The sequence below is a fragment of the Orbicella franksi genome, chromosome 6 (assembly GCF_964199315.1).
Source record: "Orbicella franksi chromosome 6, jaOrbFran1.1, whole genome shotgun sequence".
NCBI classification, from domain to species: domain Eukaryota; kingdom Metazoa; phylum Cnidaria; class Anthozoa; order Scleractinia; family Merulinidae; genus Orbicella; species Orbicella franksi.
In genome coordinates, this window is record NC_138150.1 from 17,398,715 (window position 1) to 17,422,774 (window position 24,060).

Genomic DNA, 24,060 nt, shown 5'->3' on the forward strand with positions numbered 1-24,060 from the left:
GCATTTCTTCGTTGTCTTCTGTGGAGCACGCGTTTATTACCCTGATATCAAGCCCACCATATGCTAGAAAATTAAAGCTTGCAGTTTCTCTGTCGCTGTACCCCTGGTAAATAAGCTCATCAACAGGATGATAATACCATTCTCGACCTGTGCTTTGTAGAGGATCGTAGCCCAAAGACTCCGCCGTGTATTCAGGTTCTTGTGGGTTGTAGTGCTCTGTGACTCCTCGTGTAAAACTGAACACGATATGACCAAACACCTCTATCAGTGTACTGCTGCTCATTTTACTAGGAAAAGTAGATAGTGTCAGTACCACAATCGTAGTTGTTTTCAATATACAACTTTTGGTTTTCTCGGCTTAGACAAAAGAAAGGATTGAAATTTAACTGATGACGAGGCCAGTGAAGTCGGGGTGGAAAGTGAAATTTCAAACGTTTAGAGGACTTGTCTAAACTTTATTTAATTGTTTTACTGAACTGTTAGAACAGCATATTTCACTTCATTGAGATAAATGCTATAATTTACGAAAATTGATGGGCGTGTTTAAAATGAAAGGAACACTATAGTAACGCAAGGAAGCTTAAAAAAAGAGTAGAATGTCCCGGTTGGCCAATAAGAAAAACAAGGTTACGTTAATTTTTACTACAACCTCAGTTGGCCTGTGATGCTCTGTGTTCATCGTTATTTTCTCTGCATGGCTGTCTAGCTAGTAATATTACAGTCATCAGTGAAATGAACATTTCATTTTCTTGTTTAAACAAGAATCACCTAAAAAGTCAAGGCTGGAAATCCCTCATTTTAAATTAAATATCAAGAAATCCTCCGTATCTTACAGAGTTATAATTCTGTGGAATTTTTTACCGATTGGATGCCGATGAACGATCAGTGTAAACAGCTTCTCTAAAATGATCAATAATCTTAATTTGGTCAGGGACGTTAGCTTTGCGAATATATACTGCAGAAGATGACTCGACTGCCCATTGGTATATGTTTATTAGTCATATAATGTTAATAATTAGGTTAATTATTATTAGCTGCAAATTTTTATTTAAACTAGATTAGATCTTACATTGTAAATTTTTTAATTCTTATTTTGTAATTATTCTTTATTGTTTATTTACACACGACCCCACAAGCTGCGAGCTTAATTACTTATCGTGTTTAAATAAAGGTTACTTACTTACTTACTTGGCGGAAGAAGAACCAAAACAATTATGTCGTTGATGCGTCAACGACACCAACAGCAGTAAACAGCCAAAATTACTTAGTGAAATCAAGATCATGGTCTCTTGGTGAAATGTATGACTTTCGAAACCAAATTCACTGATAATTAAGAATGAGATTATTAGCTCGAGATCTCTATGCGATGATAGTTGGTGAGGCCGAAGGCCGAATCAACTATCGCCTCATAGAAATCGAGAGCGAATAATCTAATTATCCGTTTACATGTAAACTTTCTTCCAAAATTAACTTCAGAAAAATTATAAAAACGTCGCATTTCATGGACGACGGACAGCCACTGCACTCTAATGGCTGATAGAATACGAGTAGCTCAGCCAATCAGATTGCAGCATTTGCAGTAGTATACTAGTAGAATTCTACTAATAATGTGTAGTTCATTGCGCTCTGTGCTACCAAGACTCATACGGGTTGAAACCTCACTACTTTGAACGTTTGGCCCCGTGGCTTCGTCAGTTCGAAATTCTGGGGCGAGTAGAACCTATTATTCTATGACTGTATGATAAAGAACCTATTCAGATGATATGCGATGATAATGTCCTCGTAATTATTGACTCCTCAGCGTTTGGTCATAATGATCATTAAGGAGATCGCTTGCTGTATAGGTTGTTCAGATAAACGAGGAGGCTTTTTAAGTTTCTTAACCGTCAAGAAAACGGCATTTTGCAAGGCTGGTTCACGGACACATTGAAGCGTTCATGTACGATTACTAAAAGGTTTCCAGTTGTCCAGAAAGCTAATGGTACCACATTCACTATCGCGACTAAAACATGTCTTTTCCATCTTCTTCGCCAAACAGCCATGACAGCCATATTCTGATAGCGAGTCTCGATCGCTAGAGAGACGCTAGTGAAAAACCACTCGATCGCCAGCTGAACTGAAGTATGAAAGGCGAAAGACTGCAGCAACTTTAAAAAAGAATCGTTTTGTAAGTAAATAAATTGATACAAGTACAGAAAGCCGTTCACAGACACTATAGCAGTTGATTCATACAACATGCTCATGATAGCGATATCAGCCATTAGTCTCTCACGGCGAGGAGTACGAAAACTTCCCCAAGGAGCTGATGTTCTTTTCCAGATTACGTGACAAATGTGATCAATCACAACCATGGTACTTCGTTCAATGACTTCTGCAGCGCCGTGAATTATTCCAAGAATGGCGATTGGTTGCAAACTGCCAAGATCCGCTTGTAAAATTCGAAGTATAACCGCTGAGCCACAATATAACGGCACCAGTAAGACATACGAATATCCCGGATGGGCAATGTTCCACAACCACTGGACAGAAATTCGCGAGATTGCTTTGAGAACGACTGCAATGAGAGGAGTGAAGAGTGCAATTAGCAGTTTGCCCTCTTTGTTTTCCTTGTTGTAGACTGGGTAAATAAAAGAGGGGGTAATGATGGCAAATATGAAACACAAACAGCCGGGCATTATCATTTGGAAGAACAAAGTGACCCGGCGTCTCCTTGACCGTATGCAAAGGTGATTCGTTAGAAGATAGACTTGCCAACATACACTGAGAAGAAACAAAATGTTGAGTGGAATCTTCTGTAAAGAGGAAACCTGCGAATGAGTTATTCCCAGGGCTTGTAAAGCAAAACGATAAAGTGAATCCAAACAGTAAATAAGGCAGCAAACTAGGATCAGTTTTCTTTTTACTCCCAATAATTGATATGAGCGAAAAAGAAATAGCATGCTTGTAAAGTACCATGATGTAAAGGAAGGCGCAAGAGATCACGGTGGATGTTGTTCTTATCCACTGTACTTTCTCTGGAATTGGCTGGGTTTCTGAGTGAAATTCACAGCAGTGCAAAGTGTTATAACAGACGTAAGAGATCGACATGTATACCAAACCCACGACGATTGCGGTCAGAAGTGAGATCAAAGCTCCATTGTACATTGATTTCCATATTGTTGTGAGAGCCGCTGGTCTGAGTCGCTTCCAAGCCATTGCGCTATCTTGATCTTGTGATCTTCCTGCATTTCTTCGTTGTCTTCTGTGGAGCACGCGTTTATTACCCTTATATCAAGCCCACCATATGCTGGAAAATTAAAGCTTGCAGTTTCTCTGTCGCTGTACTCCTGATAAATAAGCTCATCAACAGGATGATAATACCATTCTCGACCTGTGCTTTGTAGAGGATTGTAGCCCAAAGACTCTGCCGTGTATTCAGGTTCTTGTGGGTTGTAGTGCTCTGTGACTCCTCGTGTAAAACTGAACACGATATGACCAACCCCTCTATCAGTGTACTGCTGCTCATTTTACTAGGAAAAGTAGGTAGTGTCAATATTACAATCGTAGTTGTTTTCAATACACAACTTTTAGTTTTCTCGGCTTAGACAAAAGAAAGGATTGAAATTTGACCGATGACGAGGTCAGTGAAGTCGGGGTGGAAAGTGAAATTTCAAACGTTTAGAGGACTTGTCTAAACTTTATTTAAATGTTCCAACTGTTAGAACAGCATATTTCACTTCATTGACATAAATGCTATAATTTACGAAAATTGATGGGCGTGTTCAAAATGAAAGGAACACTATAGTAACGCAAGGAAGCTTAAAAAAAGAGTAGAATGTCCCGGTTGGCCAATAAGAAAACCAAGGTTACGTTAATTTTTACTACAACCTCAGTTGGCCTGTGATGCTCTGTGTTCATCGTTATTTTCTCTGCATGGCTGTCTAGCTAGTAATATTACAGTCATCAGTGAAATGAACATTTCATTTTCTTGTTTAAGGGACCGTTCATTTTTTATGAGGGAGGGGGGGCTGGTGGGATTTGGGAAGCACCATTTAAAAATCGCATGACCCCCCCTCAGCTTACCAATTTTTTCACATGGCCCCCCCTTATAGCGGACATTTTTTGGGATGACCCCCCCCCCAAAAAAAAAAAATTGAACAAACAATATTTAGATTTCAACTTTTTTAATATTTCTCTTTTATCCCCCTACTTCACGTTATTGTGCTCACTATGAAGACAATATTTACAATCTCTATACGACAGAGAGCTGTTGTTTAAGAAACAAATCAAAAGAAAGAGAAGTCAATTTCGGATCTCCTAGTTATGGCTCGCCCTGAGCGTGTGGCATTTGGCCTCTAATTGGCATCTTCCTCATCTGAATTGATGAATGCAAGAGTGACGTCACTTGAGTCATCTTCTCCCCCAGAGTCAATGGCATCACTCTCATACTCATCATTGTCACTTTCATCCGTTTCGCTGCTGTCAGCACTTGCCCTGTTGTCATTTTGTGTCAATGTCCTGGCATATCTCAGTGTTGGTTGGCCAGCTCTGAGAGGACTCTTCTGCTGCAAGCATGAATGTCTTACAGTTGCCTTTACTTTCTCACTCTTGCTGCTTTTCAAATGCTGCTTCAGCCCGTGGTGGTTTGAGTACTTGTTTAGTTCTGGAACACGTAGCTTTTTAAGCTTGGTTAGATCTTCGCACAACTCAGTCCAAGGATAATCCTCCTCCCTACTTAACTTTGCCTTTTCTTCTGCTCTCTTTTTCCTTTTAAATTCCAGCACTTCAAGATGCTGAAGATAATCCACCACAAACTTCGATTTGACAATAAACTTATCTGCAAATAGAGCAACGCTCTCTGGGTCAGATAAAACCAGCCTGCCACTTCCATGCTCGTTCTTCTTTATATTGTTAATCCAATCGGGGAAAGAGCGCATTACTACATGAGCATCGTGAAAGAGGCTCATTCCAAAATGCGCAATAATGGCGAAAGCGACGAGTCGTTTAAGAAAAGGTTTACAGCTGAATGATCCAGGCAGTTAGACATCTTACAAGCAAAAGAAGCAATTTTTCTAGGTGCGGATGGCTGTTCAGAAAGGGCGAGCAAGTTTTCCATGCAAGGGTACCAGTTGAAGCCCAGTGATGGAAGAAAACTGAACTTCTCCATCAAAGAGCACAGAGCAATGGTGGAAAAGTTGAATGTCATATTGAAAGATGTAAAGGAACACGATTCCACACTCTTTCAGTCCAATGGGCTTGCTTTAAAGCAGGGCGAAGAATTTGCCCACAGTTTTAATGTAAAACAGATCAAATGTACAGAAGCTAAGTTGACAAAGGTCACGCAGGACATGGAAGCACTAGAAAATAAGAAGAGCAATTATAACAGCATATTCAAAGGCATACTCAAACAGCACATCAACAAAAGGAGAAGGAAAAAAGAAAACCGCAGAAAGTCAAATGAAAGAAAGAGGAAGCGGTCTGAAAACAAAGTCCAACGAGTTTATGGAATCTGTGTTGGAAACCCGCTAGGAAATGATCTTCCACAATGCCTTGTGTACCCTCCTAGAACGGCCGTCCCGGTAGAGTGTCTTAAAGTTGAGGATGTTGCCACGTCGATATTTAGAAGAGATGGGCCATACATCGCACAGCTCTTGGAAGGGAATTATTTCACCAATGCTGCAAGAAGCAGAATCATCACCAACCTTGAGCGGGAAGTCAGAGATTATGTTTACACCTTCATGTACCCTGAAGAGTACACTCTGACGGAAAGCAGTGCTGCTTCTTGCAGCATTGGTGAAAGAGACTCCCATAGCAGCACAAGCGGCGACGAAGAACTCGACGACAGCGGAGATGAAGATGAGTGCCAGTGAAAGTTGCATTCGAAAATAACAGTGTTAAATACTTCTTTTCAGTAGCTACAAATGCTTTTTGTCGCTAAACGTTTTTTTAAAGCAGAAGGAAAGTTTGTAATAAATTTGTATCCTGCCTTCTATGTTTATTCTATAGCAATTTTTTTGATATTCAAACATTATGCCATTTTAAAGTTTTACTAAAATATTTCATGTCACCCCCCCTTTTCCCCTTATTTTTTTGGGATGGCCCCCCCTCGAAAGCCATTTTTTTTCGCATGGCCCCCCCCCCCCAATCCCACCAGCCCCCCCTACCTTATAAAAAATGAACGGTCCCTAAACAAGAATCACCTAAAAAGTCAAGGCGTGGCGGAAGAAGAACCAAAACAATTATGTCGGTTGATGCGTCAACGACACCAACAGCAGTAAACAGCCAAAATTACTTAGTGAAATCAAGATCATGGTCTCTTGGTGAAATAGATGACTTTCGCAACCGAATTCACTGACAACCATGTATAGCAATCAGTTTATATACATGTATATATCTTTTTAACCAAGCGCGATGGCCATACCGGGGAATAGTACGGACCAGACAAAGCGAATTCCGTACAATAAAGACCAGGGATGAGGTTGGTAAGAGTGACAACGTTAACTGGCGTCTGATGCTTCCAAAAAAGGAAGGAAAAGAAAGTTGGTGGAAAACGAAACTCAGTCTTTCATGTGAAGGTTTATTCTGTTAGAAAAGTGAGCCATAAAACTACGAGAAAAGCTTTGGCAGCGTCCACAGTACGGCGAAAAAATTTGACAACGCATTTTTTTTTCTACTGTTAGGCCTAACCTCCACAGTAATCCGTCACCAAAACGGAACTTTTCAAAAACGCTATTCAAACCGGAGAAATTTGAATACTTTTCGAAATTTGAATAGCTTTTCGAAATCGATGACGTCACGATAATTATGTGATTTCCCTGACCAAGTTTTCGTGAAACACAAATACAAAATGACCGGTGATTGTTGCGTTTTAAAATTCCTCCGGCGTAGTGTGGACTGAAAACATTTGATGCGTTTTCAGGAGAGTGAAACCTCCGTTTTCAAATTCCTCCGGCGTAGTGTGGATTGAAAACATTTGATGCGTTTTCAGGAGAGTGAAAGCTCCGTTTTCAAATTCCTCCGGCGTAGTGTGGACTGAAAACATCTGATGCATTTTCAGGAGAGTGAAAGCTCCGTTTTCAAATTCCTTCGGCGTAGTGTGGACAGGTCCTTAGCAAGTGGTCGCGCGAGATCACCCGGCACAGTGCCCAAGTGAAACGCCCGGCCATATTTATAAACTGGAAGTGTTTAAAGATAAATTAACCACCGTATGGTGGCCGCTTATTTATCTTGATTAACTTCGAGTTGACAAATAGCTAGGTATTTGGACTTGGTGTAAAGCGACTGGTTTAAACCCAATTAGACCACGGCTTTCTGTCCGAGCTGCATTTGCTGGAATCGCATCTCTCATCTGCAGTCAGTTTGGTCAAATCTGAGAAAGTTAACGCTTGCAATCAAAAGGCAATATCTTGTTTAGCTTCGTCGTTAGTTGTTCCTTCTCAGACGATGTCATGCTATTCTTGAGAGGTGTCTCAAGGAGAATTGGTTCAACGGATATCAATTTCGCGAAACGTCAGTAAACTTTATTTCTATTATGTCAACAATAAAGCGTTCGTTTGAGAAAACGCCAGATAGAACAGTCACAAAACACTTGATAAGTCAGTTGCAATAGTAACTTTATCTAATCAATTCCTCAATGCCCAATTAGATAGAAGAATCTTTTTGAATATGACTGCTTGCTTGTTAGTAGTAGGTGGTGGATCAGACAAACAACGGCAGTCACTTTGAGCCTAACCCAACGTAAATGACATTAAAGGAAGGTGAAGAATGATCATCGCAGTAAATTTTCCAATTTAAGCAATTGGAAAGAAGAAGCCTGAAAAAAATCAGGGCTTAAATTGGAAAATTTAAATTCAAATATGAATTATTTCATATATACTTCACATCATTTCACTCCTCACGGGAAGATATGAACTCAGTTAATTGACCTCGCTCCCAATGTGTGGCTTCATAGCTCAGTTGGTAGAGCATCGCACCGGTATCGCGGAGGTCACGGGCTCGAATCCCGTTGAAGCCCTGATTTTTTCAGGCTTCTTCTTTCCAATTGCTTAAATTGGAAAATTTACTGCGATGATCATTCTTCACTTTCGTCTACCACCGCAGTTCAAATATGAATTATTTTATGTATAATTAACGTAAATGACATTGATGTATAATTAACAATTAGACCCGTGGCCCTTGAGGGCGAAGTGTCTAATTGTTTTAGTATCACCCAACTAGTCGGACAAAAAAGGCAATAATAAAGTTAGCAAATGCAAGTTGAAGAAACATTTATTTGGGAATAAAACGAAAGAAAGCGTCACGCTCGATTGCGCCAATTTCGCTACTCGAGGACTAGTAGCGTAGCCAATTAAAATGGAGGGTTTGCATTAGTCCACTAGTTGGGTGATACTAATAACGTCTAATTCATTGCGCTCTGTGCTGCCAAGACTCATACGGGATGAAAGCTCACTACTTTGAAAGTCTGGCCCTGTAGCTTCGCCAGTTCGAAATTTTGGGGCGAGTAGAACCTATTATTCTATGACTGTATCATAAAGAACTTATTCAGATGATATTCGATGATAATGTCCTCGTAATTATTATTGACTCCTCAGCGTTTGATCATAGTGATCATTAAGGAGATCGCTTACTGTATAGGTTGTTTAGATAAACGAGGAGGCTTTTTAAGTTTCTTAACCGTCAAGAAAACGGCATTTTGCAAGGCTTGTTCACAGACACATTGAAGCGTTCATGTACGATTACTAAAAGGTTTCCAGTTGTCCAAAGAGCTAATGGTACCACATTTACGATCGCGACTAAAACATGTCTTTTCCATCTTCTTCGCCAAACAGCCATGACAGCCATATTCTGATAGCGAGTCTCGATCGCTAGAGAGACGCTAGTGAAAAACCACTCGATCGCCAGCTGAACTGAAGTATGAAAGGCGAAAGACTGCATCAACTTTAAAAGGGAATCGTTTTGTAAGTAAATAAATTGATACAAGTACAGGAAGCCGTTCACAGACACTATAGCAGTTGATTCAAACAACATGCTCGTGATAGCGATATCAGCCATTAGTCTCTCACGACGAGGAGTACGAAAACTTCCCCAAATAGCTGATGTTCTTTTCCAAATCACATGACAAATGTGATCAATCACAACCATGGTGCTTCGTTCTACGCCTTCTAACGCTCCGTGAATTATTCCTAGAATGGCAATTGATTCTACACTGCCAAGATCCGCTTGCAACACTCGAAATACAACCGCTGATCCAAAATACAGCGGTGTCAACAAGGCATACGAATATCCCGGATGGGTAAGGTTCCATAATCGCTGAACGGAAATTCGCGAGATTGTTTTGACTATGACTCCAATGAGAGGAGCGAAGAGTGCAATTAACAGTTTGCCTTCCTCGTTTTGTTTCCTGTACGCCGGGTAAATGAAAAAGGATGCAGTGTAACCAATGAATACATGGGAACACCCAGGTAGTATCATTTTTAAGAAAAATGTCAGCTGCTGTTTCCTTGTCCGTCGCATACGGAAATGAATTGTTAGAAGATAGACTTGCCAGCCTAGACTAGCAGAAAACAAAATATTGAGTGGAATCTTTTGTAGAGAAGAAATCTTTGAATGAGAGATTCCAAGGGCTTGTAGGGCCACACGATAAATTGAATCTAAACAGTAAACAAAGCAAGAAACCAGGAACAGTTTCCTTTTCAAACCTTGCAACTGATATGGACGGAAAAGAAATAGAAAACATGCAAAGGGCCACAAGTAAAGGAATGCGCAAGATATTATACCAGAAACTGATCTTATCCATTGTAATTGCACTGAAATTGACCCCTCTGCATGAAATTCGCAGTTGAGTTCAGTTTTGTAAGAGATATAAGAAATCAACATGTATACTGAACCGATGATGGCGGCAGTTAGAAGTGAAATCAAAGCGCCAATGTACATTGATTTACAAACTGTACGGAGAACAGATGGTCTGAGTCGCTTCCAAGCCATTTCTCTATCTTCATCTTGTTGATCTTCTTGTGTTTCTTCGTCCTCCTCTGGAGAGCACGCGTTTATAACCCTTATTTGAAGACTGTTAGACGCCAGATAGTCTAAGCTTGTGACTTCTCTGTCGCTGTACTCCTGGTAAATAAGCTCGTCAACAGGATGATAATACCATTCTCGACCTGTGCTTTGTAAAGGATCGTAGCCAAAAGACTCTGCCGTGAATTCAGGTTCTTGTGGGTTGTAGTGCTCTGTCACTTCTCGTGTAAAACTGAACACGATATCACCAAACACCTCTATCAGTGTACTGCTACTCATTTTACTAGGACAAGTAGATAGTGTCAATACCACAATCGTAGTTGTTCCCAGTAAACAACCCTTCGTTTGCTCTATAAATCTGTGCGAGCTGGGACGGTATTATTTCCCTTTGTGGCCTCTTTAAAGATGAAAATCTCTATATTTAAAGCTGCCAATAAACTGTTGTTTCGTTTTTGTCCTTCTCCGGAAACCTTGTGGGCGTAGGTTGACAGTCTTCCAGCGCGTATAGCAGCGCGTTGCAATGAAATATCTTATAATCATATTCAGTGTACCTTGTTGATTTTACGATTACTTGATGATAAGAAATGGTTGAAATGCTATTGTTGCTGTTTTTCGCTTGAAGAAAAAAAGGCATCTTTTTGTCTCATCCTTACTCTTTCAGTTAAGTACAGAACTACTAATTTAGTTCATAATTTCAGCTCAGTGTACTTTTCGCTTTCTTTTCGGTTCAGCTCATTTAATGTCCGAACAGCGTCGATTCCAAATTTTTATTTGTCCGGCTGTACATGACGACTCAAACTCCTTACCAAAGTATTTTCCAATTACCGTCGCAATGCTTTTTGTTCCGCAATGCATCGTCCAAAAAGTAGGAAAAAAGGAAACAACTTTTTCTCTTCTACATGAATATTTGTTTCCGCTTAAGCTCTCTTCAAGCTTGCGGCAGTTGGTCCGTCAATTAGAACTCCGATGGGCGTCTCTGATTAACCTGCGTTTCACGCTAATTTAGCGCCACTAAACTATTTAGCTTTCTATTGTTGGTATGTCTACGATCCTTTTCACGAGCTTTCCAAAGTTAACATATACATTTTGCTTTTCTTTCTCGTTCCTTTCGGAAGGGCCGTCACGTGAGTTCAATTGAAAGATATTTTTCGGGAAGCTATGGTCAATGGTACAAATAATAAAACAGGACCGAAAGAGGCATCTCTCTCTGTAGAATGGTACCCCGAGTGTGATTTCTACGGATTTCTCTGATTTCGTCTACAGAGTTACTTTGAGCTATTTAATTTCCATTAAACCAAATATTCCGAAAATTTCGAAACGGGGACAACTTTTACGGAAATTTCTTGGCAAAGTTTCCAGAAAATCCGTAAATTGTTGAATTTCCGGAAAGCGAACCATTCAACCGAAAATTCTGGAAATTCGGAGAGAAAAACCAATTGAAACGGAAATTCTCGGTATGAAATTTCCAGAAATTTGGGTATACCTCGAAATTGGGAAATTTCGGTAAATGCTTTTCCATTCGTCCCTGGAAATTTTCAGCAGTCAAAACCAGAGTTTTTCAGCGAATGGAAAGCACCCTTTGCAGCTTTGCTACTCTCAAGTGAGCGGCATTTTGGAAGGCTGGTTAGTTTCACGGAAACGTCCATGTACAACCTCTATGAGGTTAGTACTAGTCCACAGTACTAAAGGCATCGCATTTACAACTGCTACCAAGATATGTCTTTTCCATCTTCTCCGCCAAACAGCCATGACAGCCATATTCTGATAGCGAGTCTCGATCGCTAGAGAGACGCTGGTGAAAAACCACTCGATCACGGTTCTGACTGCAAAGACTGCGTTAACTTTAAGAGGGAATCGTTTTGTAAATAAATGAATTGAAACATTTTTTTACAGGCACTACTCCAGTTGATTCATACAACATCCTCTGATGCTCATGGTAGCGGTATCAGCCATTAGTCTTTCGCGGCGAGGAGTACGAAAACTTCCCCAAGGAGCTGATCTTTTTTTGCAAATGACATGACAGAAGTGATCAATTACAACCATGATGCTTCGTTCTTAATCTATAACTTCTGCAACACCGTGAATTAATCCAAGAAAGGCGATGGATCGTATATTGTTAAGATCCCCTGTAATACTCGAAACATAACCGCTGAGCAAAAATACAGCGGGACTAATAAGACCTAGGAATAACCCGGATGAGTGATGTTCCATAACTGCTGAACGGAAATTCGCGAAAGTGCGACGCCAATGAGAGGAACCAGGGTTCCGATTAACAGTTTGCCTTCCTTGTGCTGTTGGTTGTACGTGGGGTAAATGAAAGACACTGACATCATAGCGAGAATGAAACAAAAACAGCCTGGGAGTATCATTTGTAGGAAAAAGGCCACCTGCTGTCTTCTTGTTCGTCGCATTCGAAAATGATTCGTTAAAAGAGAGACTTGGCAACATAAACTGATAAAAAACATAGTGTTGAGTGGAATCTTCAGTAATGTGGAAAACTTGGAATACGGTATTTTCAGCGCTTGTAGAACGATACGATAAAGTGTTTCCAAACAATAGAAAAGGCCACAAATCAGAATAAGTTTTCTTCTCAGTCCCATTAACTGATATGGGCGGAAATGAACTAGGATGTTCACAAAGTACCACACGCTAGACACCACACCAGAAATTGATCTCATCCACTGCACTTGAACTGGAATTGTCTCCTTTCTGTGAAAATAGCAGTCAAGTTTATTTTTGTAAGTGAGGTGAGAGACGACAATGTAAAGTAAAGTAATGAAATCAAAGCTCCAATATACATTGATTTACAAACTGTACGGAGAGCGGATGGCGGTCTGAGTCGCTTCCAAGCCATTGCTCTTTCTTCATCTCTGACTTTCTTGTGTTTCGCCATTTTCCTCTGTTGAGCACGCGTTTATAATCCTGACATCAAACACCTTATCTGCCGAGTTGTTTTAAGTTTGTGGCTTCTCTGTCGCTGTACTCCTGGTAAATAAGCTCATCAACAGGATGATAATACCATTCTCGACCTGTGCTTTGTAGAGGATCGTAGCCAAAAGACTCTGCCGTGAATTCAAGTTCTTGTGGATTGTAGTGCTCCGTCACGCCTTGTGTAAAACTCAACAAGATGTGACCACATGCCTCTCTCTACCAGCGTACTGCTGCCCGTTTTAATTGGAAAGTTAATGGCGTTAATCCCAGACTGGTAGTCGCTGTTCCTATAATGAACTGCTAGTTTACTCGCCTTAGACAAAGAAAATAATGAAATTAAACCAACAGCGGAATATGAAATTCCTAATGTTTAGTACGTGCGTCAATTGCAAGAGTGACAGTGCTAAATTCATTCCACTGTATGGTATTTACATTATTTTATTACAAATGGTGGTAAATTTTGCTTTTTGTGAGGACGTTCGGACTTATTGTATTGGGATAAAATCGAAGGAAATTCCAAATACCAGTCTATTAAGTTGTAACCTCAACAAAGGGTTATCATAGTTTTTTAAGCAACGGTGAATGTTAGGAAAAATTCTCTAAGTTAGCCCAACCAGCTAAACACGCAATTTCGTCCTCCACGAAAACCTCCACGCACCGCGCGTGATGACAACATCCGCGAAAGAGCTGGGTACCAGTCTCAAAACAACTTGGGAGGAATTATCTTGAGAACAAGGCCTATTTAGGGGATTAACACGCTGACAACCTTCATCCTCGCTTAACTATACTGAATAATGTTGCTTATTCTTTATGACTCGGGGCTTCTATTTTTGGCTTCCATGTCTGGCTTCTCAAGCGTATTTTAAAAGTTCTCATCCCGCCGTGAAATTGATATTAGGGAGTTTTAGCAGTGACGACGCTTTGTAAAAATGGATTTATGTTTTACCTTCGAATGTTTCAACTGTGTAGATCTTTTCAGTACGCCTGTGGGTCTAAAAACATGCTCAGGCTAAATATGCAATAACAGCGTTCAATTCCAAAGGAAGACACGAAAAGTTAGCCATTGTGGTTCGCGTTCTCCAAAATACGTAGAACGTGGTCATTTCGCGTTGTTGTTTTGCAGAAGACGGCTAAGAAATGTACCAAGATTCCAAACGCACGTGCAGAACTATTGTTCTTCTCGTTAAACCTTTTGTTTGGTGACGCTCTCATCGCCGTCGCCGTCGTGATTTGCTAAAACTCCCTATTTAATGAGGGAAACGGGGAGGGAGGTGGAGAGCAGGGATGGAAGGTTTTTCGCCTCCCCCATCCCCACCCCTTTCCCGTCTACACCTGCAACGCAGGCTACCGTTTGGCTGTAATGAAACCTCTCGGAAATGAAAGGAATTAGAGGCTGTTAGAAAAAAGCTTTATTATATGGCTAGTGTTTATAGCTGATACATCGCGCGCTCTGATTGGCTAATACTAGGGCATTATTCTCCCGTAATGCCCACGGGCCGATTACGGGCCTCCTGAAACAAAGCGAAGGGAAGTTAAAAAAAAAACTGTTGCTTTTTTCCTGAAAATTATAGCAGGTGAAAACGATGCTTGAACACTCGGAGAGTGCCGATTCTATTACCCTGATCAAACAAACTTTTAAGAAAAGTACAGCGAATTCACAAAATTAAGTTACGAACGAGTTGGTACCAGACAGGACGAAGGAAACGGATAAGAAGAAATTGGCTGGAAAAGAGGAATGCATGGCAAGATAAGTACGCGCTTTACCGGATGACGTTTTTGTTTTGTTTCTGTTTTCATAGGCCATATAATAAACTAGTTATTAACCTCGACCGGTCGGTCTTAGGGGAAAATCGCAAACCTCGGCCTTGCCGGCAAGGTCTCGGTTTGATATTTCCCCATGCTGACCTCACTCCCGGTTAATAAGTAGTACAAAGTGATGTGAGCGGAATTTAATCTAAGAGAATGCATGAAGAGAATGCATTACGAGTTAATAAGGTTTATTAATAAGAAATATAAGCTCTAAGCTAATGTAGGCCGGTACATTACGCAAAATGTTTAAATATTTACCCTCACGCTTCTTTTCGGCGTTCGCCAAACTTTCCGCGTGCTTCATAACTCGGTGATGAACGCTATACAGCATGAACCAATTATGAAATAAAACACAATGTGTGGGATTGCAAGGATCAAACGTTCTTGACGTTCATTATTTATATAATTTATTTATTTGTTTATATAATTGTCCTCCACTTCATGTTGAATTTCATTAGTTTGTAACAATTACCCGCATGACTACCTCTCTATTTACACTGATTTCTAACCACAATCCATTGTGCAAAAATCATTTCCTTCAGATATTATGAGCAAAACAGAAACAAGGTAAGAAACGCTTTCGCTCGTCAATAGTATGAATATGTGCCGCCGTCTAAGTTTACTCTAAGGTACAGCACTGTTCCCCTCCGTCAAGTGTTGGTAAGGATGCAGTTCTTTTTTCAAAACAAACAAACAAAAACAACGGCTTTCATCGGTTCCAGAAAGGCACATCTCATCTTTATTTTAACGATACGTAAACTCTTTTTTTTGTCGGGGGGGGGGGGGGGGAAGGGAGGGGAGGCAGTCATTGTTTACATGAGAAAACTCGCACCAGCGGGAGTTTGATACCAGGATTACAAGTTGATTTCGTATCATGCTTATATAGGGGACACATGCCCCAATGTGGTTTACGCGACGCCATCTTGGATTGGATGAAATGAACTACGCATGCATCAATCGGCTCCAGTCTCCCACGAGATTGACGTTGTTCTTCGTTTACATGATACTCTTGCGAGATTTCGTACCGGAATGAAATTCTGGCTCAGCTTCAGTAATCGGGTAAATTCACGCCCGAATGACTCGTCCGGTCATAGTTAGTAACTATGGTCCGGTATAACATTTTTCTGGTGGTATCAGGTAAACCAACACAGAGCCACGAGTGGGGACTGGGGTGAACTCGCGCCGGTATCAAAGTCACTCCAATATCATGTAAACACAGCTTATAGAACTCGAACGCTAACTTGAAACGTCTATTTTTTCCCGATGAACCTCAGTGGTACAACTTAATGAGTCTTCCACGTGACTGCAATTTTCTTCAGGCGAAAAAAGAGGTTTTTTTGTTCCAAATCAAGTTACTCCATCCTACAACAATATTCTCGCGATAGTCTATACAAGGTTATAAACGTGTTGAGTAGTCTCTACTTGTTCAATTTATTGACTTGTTATCTTCAGTATAATTTTAAAAGGTTCATCACCCCTCTACTAACTATGATCACGCCACGTTCTGCCAAGACTGTGAGGTAACGTGCTCGCATGAAGAAAGTTGCCTAAATTATTTCCTCGAGATTATGGACTTCTCAGCGTTTGATCATAGTGATCATCGAGGAGATAGCTTGCTGTATATATGTTGTTCAGATCAACGTGGCCTCAACAGAGGAGGGGTTTTATGTGTCTTAATTCTCAAGAAAACGGCATTTTGCAAGGCTGGTTCACGGACACATTGAAGCGTTCATGTACGATTACTAAAAGGTTTCCAGTTGTCCAAAGAGCTAATGGAACAACATTTACGATCGCGACTAAAACATGTCTTTTCCATCTTCTTTGCCAAACAGCCATGACAGCCATATTCTGATAGCGAGTCTCGATTGCTAGAGAGACGTTAGTGAAGAACCACTCAATCGCAAGCTGAACTGAGGTATGAAAGGCGAAAGACTGCATCAACTTTAAAAGGGAATCGTCTTGTATGTAGATAAGTTGATACAAGCACAGAAAGCCGTTAACAGACACTATAGCAGTTGATTCATACAACATGCTCATGATAGCGATATCAGCCATTAGATATAGTCTCTCACGGCGAGGAGTACGAAAACTTCCCCAAGGAGCAGATTTTCTCTTCCAAATCACGTGACAAATGCGATCAATCACAACCATGGTGCTTCGTGCTATGACTTCTGTAGCGCCATGAATTATTCCAAGAATGGCGATGGATTGTATACTGCCAAGATCAGGAGGGAGAGGTCAACTTCGCTTGCGTTGCCATGCGATTGCGCCCCCGATGATCTTGGCCGTTATGACGTCACTCGTGAGCCGGCCCGTGAAGTTTCAATGGCCGCTAAAGAATGACACCAGACAAGTTTTTCATCCGATGATTACTCAAAGAATTTGAAAGAAAGCGATCAACAGACCACAGGAATAAGATAACCTGTTAAAATTGTGGCCAAAAATACTTTGGTGTTCAAAAACTAGAAGTCAGAAGGCACAAAAACATGCAAAATTTTGAGATCGCTTAATTAAAAACGGGATTGAAAAAGTGGAGTTTTGCACCCGTTTCTTGGGCGATATCTGGAGAACCCAACAATGAACAACACAAACACAAAAACATGATCTTGATATGGTTTAAAATGTTCGAACAGTGATGAAAACGAATCATTTAACATGTGCATAAAAATGATCAGTGGGTTTAAACCCATTATTTTGTAGACGATAGCGTGGAGGACCCGCTGATCGATACTCGAAACCCTCGAAATATGAGAAAATGTTCCCTTGCAAAGACATTTGAACTATCAAGTCATATGCTGGGTTGGAAAGTAAATAATGTACCAAGGAATTATTTTTCTGCGCTAAATTATCCACAAAACCGTCAAAGATAACATTTTCTTCTGCGAGGCCAACCAGCTCCGAGCAGACGTGTGGATATTTTAGATGGTAAAATGATATAAAATCACTCTACAGGAGACCTAGATGAAACGGATGATATTCAGAATAACACGGACCAGACCTCTTCCCAGAAAGGTGCTTCATTTCATGTCAAAATATTCGTGAAATCTGAGATTGGAGCATGATCTGTTTCCTCGGGCGTCCGCATGCAGTGCAAAGCTGTTTCTTCTTCTGAACTTCTGACAAGAGAGGTGTCCTAAAGTGGTGCTTTGGGTTCTATTTATTTTTCATTTCTCAGTAGACTGTATAGACTGTAAAAGACAACTGCGTAGGATGTCATATAGAAAGACCTAAAAAATAGACTCTGGTTCCAAGCAGCAAGTGAATTAAAGTGGAAAGGATATATGAACAGGGATACTTCCTATGCTAAGTCATTAGCAATAAGAGTTAACTTAACAAGGAGAAACTTGTTAAGTCAAAATGACTTTTTGCCAAAACAAAGAGTTCAGTAGAAGGTTATGACAAAGCTAGAAAGATCAATATCAGGTGATCTCTTATTATAACCAAACCCTTGTTTTCTAATAGTATCTGTCTTGACAAACTGTAATAGCTTTACTACCTCTAAGTTTGAAATGATAATCAATTCTTTTCTTTATACTTTATGCTTTTAATTTTCATCATAAATCTTATGTGAACAAAGATAGTTCTAACAATTATTTTACACTAAGCTTAAACTGAACTACAAAGAAATATTCTCGAGAAGAGTGTCACAGAGAGGTTGTACTTGTAAACATGAACGTCAAGCCTGATTTTTCCCCAGCTCTTTCCATCCCAGGTTCCCCCTGTTGCTTTTTGCATTGATGAGTTTATTTTTGGCTTCAAGAAAATGATAAGTGTACATTTCCAGCAAATAACACACAAGATTGGGTTTTAAATGTTTAATTGACAGTACACTGACAATAAATAGATAGCTTTCCATGGTGGTTGCATGTACTGCCAGAAATGGGACCTGCTTGAATGGTCTTGCAAAGGTAGTGGAGGGTGGTAACTTAAGGTTTAAAAAGATCAAAATAATAAGACTCCTCATAATATTCACCAGTCAAAAATTGCAGTAAATGTTTATATGACCTCCCTTCCCTCTTTGGTTTTCATATCGCCCCTAACTCTTTTCAACAGAAAATGTAAACTAAAAGACAAATTTCCTAATGAGATCTAGCACCACGAACTCGAGTATGTATTTACCATTAAAAAATGCAATTCTCACAATTAAATGATCCAACCCCCATCCACCTTTTAAGTCCCGTCCAAGCAGATACAATGCGGTAATGTACATGGAGCTAATATCATAATTTATAAAACATTAAATAGCTCATTTCCAGTATCAATGTATTGAACTGAGGTCTTCAGATTTTCACATAAAGAATTTTTTTCAGCACCCTCACCTGCACAGAAAAGAAAAATAAAATTTTCTGAAGCATGTCAAACAAACTACAACAATCAATCTGCATAAAGCATTTTTGGATCCTTACTTAAAGAAAATTTACAATATTGTTTAGGAATTAAAATAAATCAGACTTCAAATACCTTAATTGTTGATCAACAGTGCCAATTTTGTAAACATAATAAGATTCAGCAACAGGAACTCAAGGTGACCAAGTTTGGTACTCAAGTTTTGCGAAATAAGCATACATAATTGCAGCCGACAGTGAGGCCCCTTTTTTGATCTTAGGTAACCAAGAAAGCCCTCGCCCCAGTGACCCTAAACAAGCTAACTTTTATTGTTTTGTTGAGAAAGTGAAACACAAGCCACCTTTAGCAACATAACCAAGGTAATCCTAGTAGGCATGATAACCTTTTTTTGTCAAAATACTATGACTGGCCCACCTGGGGCAACTCATGGTATGAAGAAATAAAAATTGACTCACAAAACCCCACAGTGATCAAATGACTGAAAGGAAGCCAAAGGAAGAAGGATAACTGAGCACTGGAGTATAAAAAAAGGCTTAAGTAATCCTGGAAGGACCACTTCATGTCATATATTAAACACTTGATAAAGTTGCCTCAGAAGGGTCTGATAGGGTTGTCTTCAGTACCCGACACCATATAAATGGGGCCTTGTACTCTCTCCTCTGCAGAGGCTCCCTATGGGAAATTGAATATACTCTGAACTACCAGCCTGTGGTCAAAGCAGCACGAAAGTGGCCTATGAAGAAGAGAAAAGTCTTACAACACTAGACTGCAAACCATGAGTAAAATGTAGACTGCAGGCTTTTTAGGAATATCATATTCCCATTTTCATTTATAAAGAGATCGAGCTAACCATACACCGGCTAACCTGTGCCGTATATTTCAGGCTTAACAGAGCACAAGCTCTATATAAAGGAAATGGGAATACAATATTCTTAAAAAGTCTGCAGTCTGCATGTTATCCTCTGTCTGCATTTTAACCACCGTTGTGCAGTAGGCAGGGTTTGTCTTATTTAAATAATTAAGCTAAAGTTCTTGTTTGTGAAAGTTCTCATTTCCTTCATTGTGGATAATATTTTTGTTTGCTAGGCCCATTGCAGAATATGTGAAAAGGTTTCAGTTTCGTGAAAGAACACTCCGAGCACGAGATCGCAGATATTTCATACTCAAATGGACTGATCATTTTTACTGCTAATTCTTCAAAATCATCTTCAGATACAATGTTTTCCTATACATATAAGCTATTCTGTGACCAAGTTACACGTTTCTTTACGTTACCGATCACGTAAAAAGGGCAATTTTACAGGACGAATAGTCAAAATTTTGCCCCACATATTTCCAACGGAGAGCGATGACTGTAACACTTTAAATACACTTTCTCCAAGATTTTTCCGTTATAATTAAAATCTACTTACCTCTAAAGAAAGAAAAATGATAGTCACTCCTTGAGATCCAAATACAATACCATTTGAAGCTGGAATGATAGGAGAAATCTGCCTCAAAGAGTTGTATCAGCGAGAGGCGACGACGCCATTTTCGAAAATTTTGTGCATTTGCGCGCTTCTTTCGCCGTGACGTCATAATGGCCATGATCATAGAGTCAGCCAAATCTGACGTGTTCACCTCTCCCTCCTGGCCAATATCCGCTTGTAGCACTCGAAATACAACCGCTGATCCAAAATACAGCGGTGTCAACAAGGCGTAGGAATATCCCGGATGAGTAATGTTCCTTAACCGCTCAACGGAAATTCGCGAGATTGTTTTGACTATGACTACAATGAGAGGAGCGAAGACTGCGATTAACAGTTTGACTTTCTTATGTTGTTTGTTATACGCTGGGTAAATGAAAACGGCTACAATGAAAGCACTAAGTAAATGTGAAAAGCCGGGTAGTAACATTTTTAAGAAAAAAGTCACCTGCTGTTTCTTTGTCCGTCGCATATGGAAGTGAATTGTTAGAAGATAGATTTGCCAGCCTACACTGGCACAAAACAAACCATTGAGTGGAATCTTTTGTAGAGAAGAAATCTTTGATTGAGAAATTCTAGGGCTTATAGAGCCACACGGTAAATTGAATCTAAACAGTAAACAAAGCAGCAAACTAGAAACAGTTTTCTTTACAAACCTTTCAACTGATATGGACGGAAAACAAATAGAGAACATGCAAAGGGCCACAAGTAAATGAATGCGCAAGATATTATACTGGAAACTGATCTTATCCATTGTATTTGTACTGGAATTGACCTCTCTGGGTGATATTCGCAGTTGAGTTCAGTTTTGTAAGAGATATAAGATATCAACAGGTATACTGAGCCTACAATGGTGGCAGTTAGTAGTGAAATCAAAGCTCCAATGTACATTGATTTACAAACTGTACGGAGAGCGGATGGTCTGAGTCGCTTCCAAGCCATTGCTCTATCTTCATCTTGCTGATCTTCCTGTGTTTCTTCGTTTTCTTCTGTTGAGCACGCGTTTATAACCCTTATATCAAGTCTTCTAGCCGCTAGATAGTCCAAGGTTGTGGCTTCTCTGTCGCTGTACTCCTGGTAAATAAGCCCGTCAACAGGATAATAATACCATTCTCGATCTGTGCTTTGTAGAGGATCGTAGCCAAAAGACTCTGCTGTGTATTCAGGCTCTTGTGGGTTGTAGTGCTCTGCCACACCTCGTGTAAAACTGAATACGATATGACCAAACACCTCTATCAGTGTACTGCTACTTATCTTATTCGACAAAGGAAATCTTGTACCCTGAGCTTGCCGTCTGAAGAATCCAACTGGTTAATTGAATCTGTGAAGTTCTTACTGCGCTAGTCACTTAGTTCTTGATGCTCGCGACAATAACAGCTAAGTAAATGCCTTCATTTCAAGGTTTTCAATTTAAGTGCCGTGGTGGATATGAATAATAATAAATGGTCAGTTTCGAAACAGTCGAATACTTTCGAAACCAACAGGAACACCTGTCGGGCTACGCATTTAGAAATGGGGACTTCTTTATACCGAGATTTACCGTAACACTGGCGGCTTTGGTAAACGTAGCGTTAATTATTAAGGTCCATTATTGTGATCTAACCTGAGCACTGGGTTGAAACAATCAGAAACATACGAGAAAAAACAAAGAACCCTAAAGAACTTCTAGAACAACGATACAATTGCCCAATATATGTGAATTAATAAATTTTGTTTACTTAGATTACGATCTTTTTAGAGAATGAGTTTTTACGCCGTTATCACATTTAGGATATTTAGTTCTAAGCAATTTTACAAATTAAACTAGATAGAAGAATATCTTAATTTTTTTTCGATTTTTAAATTCGGTTTCTTGTTCTTCTCCTAGGACTGTATATTTCAAAAATTTTGGACGTAATTTTTAATTTTTGATTAAAAGAGATTTGCTTAAGCAGAGATATTAAAAAATGACTGAAAGACTCGGCGTTTCAAAGTGATCATGACGCCATTATCAAGAAAAAATAAATACAAGAAAGCGAATATTTAAGTAATCTACGGCTGAAAATTAACATACTGAACGTGTAAACTGACTCAAATTTTGCTAAAGGGTTTGTTTAGCAATCGAATCAGTACCTATGTTAATTTTCAGGAAATAGAACCAAAATTAACAGAAAGTATGTAACTATTTCTCTCTCCATTTAAAATTACCAATCTAATTCCTTGTAGAACAATCGTTTCCAACATACGTTGGAAACCAAAACGTGAAAAGGATAAAAACGCTTTCGTTCCTAGTTGAGATCGTCGTTTACTAAAAGGTTGCGTTAGCTGTTTCGTCAACTAGAGGTACGAATGAGAGTTTGTTTTGAAAACTAAACGAAAACAAAAGCGTTAATCAGTTCTGAGAGGGCATAACCATAATTAGTTGCTTAAAGTGATACCAAATTCAAGGGCACCCACCATGGTGATTTTACTGCAATTCTGGTTAAAAAGTACTCGAATTAAGATTCTCTGCTTTCGCTTGTACAAGAATTTAGTTGGCTTTTAGTGACTTTTTTCAAGAGGTTTTGATCCTGATGATGATTATAATGTTCACAGACCCTCTGCTCAGTGTTGTATGTTTTGCCTTGATCGAGTTCTTCGAGACCAGTAGAAAACGTATTAACTGCTCAAACGCAGAGAGGTGCAGTGGCCCTGGGAAAAGACAAAAACAGAGGGTTTCATTGTTTAAGCCAAAACACTCGAAGCAAAAATCTAAACGTCTGTGGAGAGACTATTTTTTCCTGGCAGACATTTTCAATTTTAAATCACGGTCTTACGCATGCGTAGCCATCAAAAAACCTTTTTTAAAATGCAGTGTACTTATATAGCATTTTTATTATTTTTAGTTTTCCAACAATAAAAATATATCTTGGTGGTTTTGCTTCTTCAAGTCATACTCATGATTGTGTACATGGCCGCGCGGAGATACGAAATCTCTCTTCGAGGGTTGAATATTTCATGAGTGAGCGCAGCAAACGAGTGGAATAAGTTTCAACATAAGAGGAGAAATTTCGTATCTCCAAGCGACCATGTAATTTTCTTTTTGTTATATTAAATCCCCACAATACATCAACATACTAGTAACAACGTTTATGACGATTTTCCGAAGATTTCCGACTAGTTTCCGAAGAAGCTCCAAAAGTTGTCCGAACTGAGGCCACAGGACGTTTCCCAACATTTCCCGAAAATGTCCGAAGATTTTTGAACATAACCGAAGATTGCCGTAGTCGTCCGAGGGAGATCCGAAGATGTTTCGATCATACAGCAGCATTAAAGTACAGTTAAAGGTTCAAAAGTGATTTCAAAAATGATATCGTCACTCAGTATACCTATAATTTTTAATTTTATATAGACAAATTTTCTTCGGTCAACGTCAGTCAGTGATACAACTCAAAACGTCTCACGCATAAGTGGGATTTCTACGATTTTATTTTGTAGGAAATCCTGCAACAAATATTTTAATGTTATTCTATACAAAACTTAAAACTTATTC

General features: G+C 39.6%; 1 protein-coding gene and 2 pseudogenes across 1 annotated transcript; all 3 read right to left on the bottom strand.

Annotated features, from left to right (window-relative positions):
• Positions 1–1,875: 1,875 nt before the first annotated feature.
• Positions 1,876–3,505, bottom strand: LOC145490159 (uncharacterized; annotated as a pseudogene).
• Positions 3,506–7,532: 4,027 nt separating this feature from the next.
• On the bottom strand, positions 7,533–10,537 carry LOC145489511 (uncharacterized). Its single transcript, XM_081468494.1, has one exon. It carries the CDS (start codon positions 10,273–10,275, stop codon positions 8,656–8,658), a length of 1,620 nt encoding a protein of 539 aa, XP_081324620.1. The 5' UTR covers positions 10,276–10,537; the 3' UTR covers positions 7,533–8,655.
• A 5,816-nt stretch (positions 10,538–16,353) lies between these two features.
• Positions 16,354–22,183, bottom strand: LOC145490486 (uncharacterized; annotated as a pseudogene).
• Positions 22,184–24,060: the final 1,877 nt, after the last annotated feature.

Coding starts and splice junctions, on each gene's coding strand:
- LOC145489511 (XM_081468494.1), bottom strand. CDS start 10,275: ATGAGTAGCAGTACACTGATAGAGGTGTTTGGTGATATCGTGTTCAGT.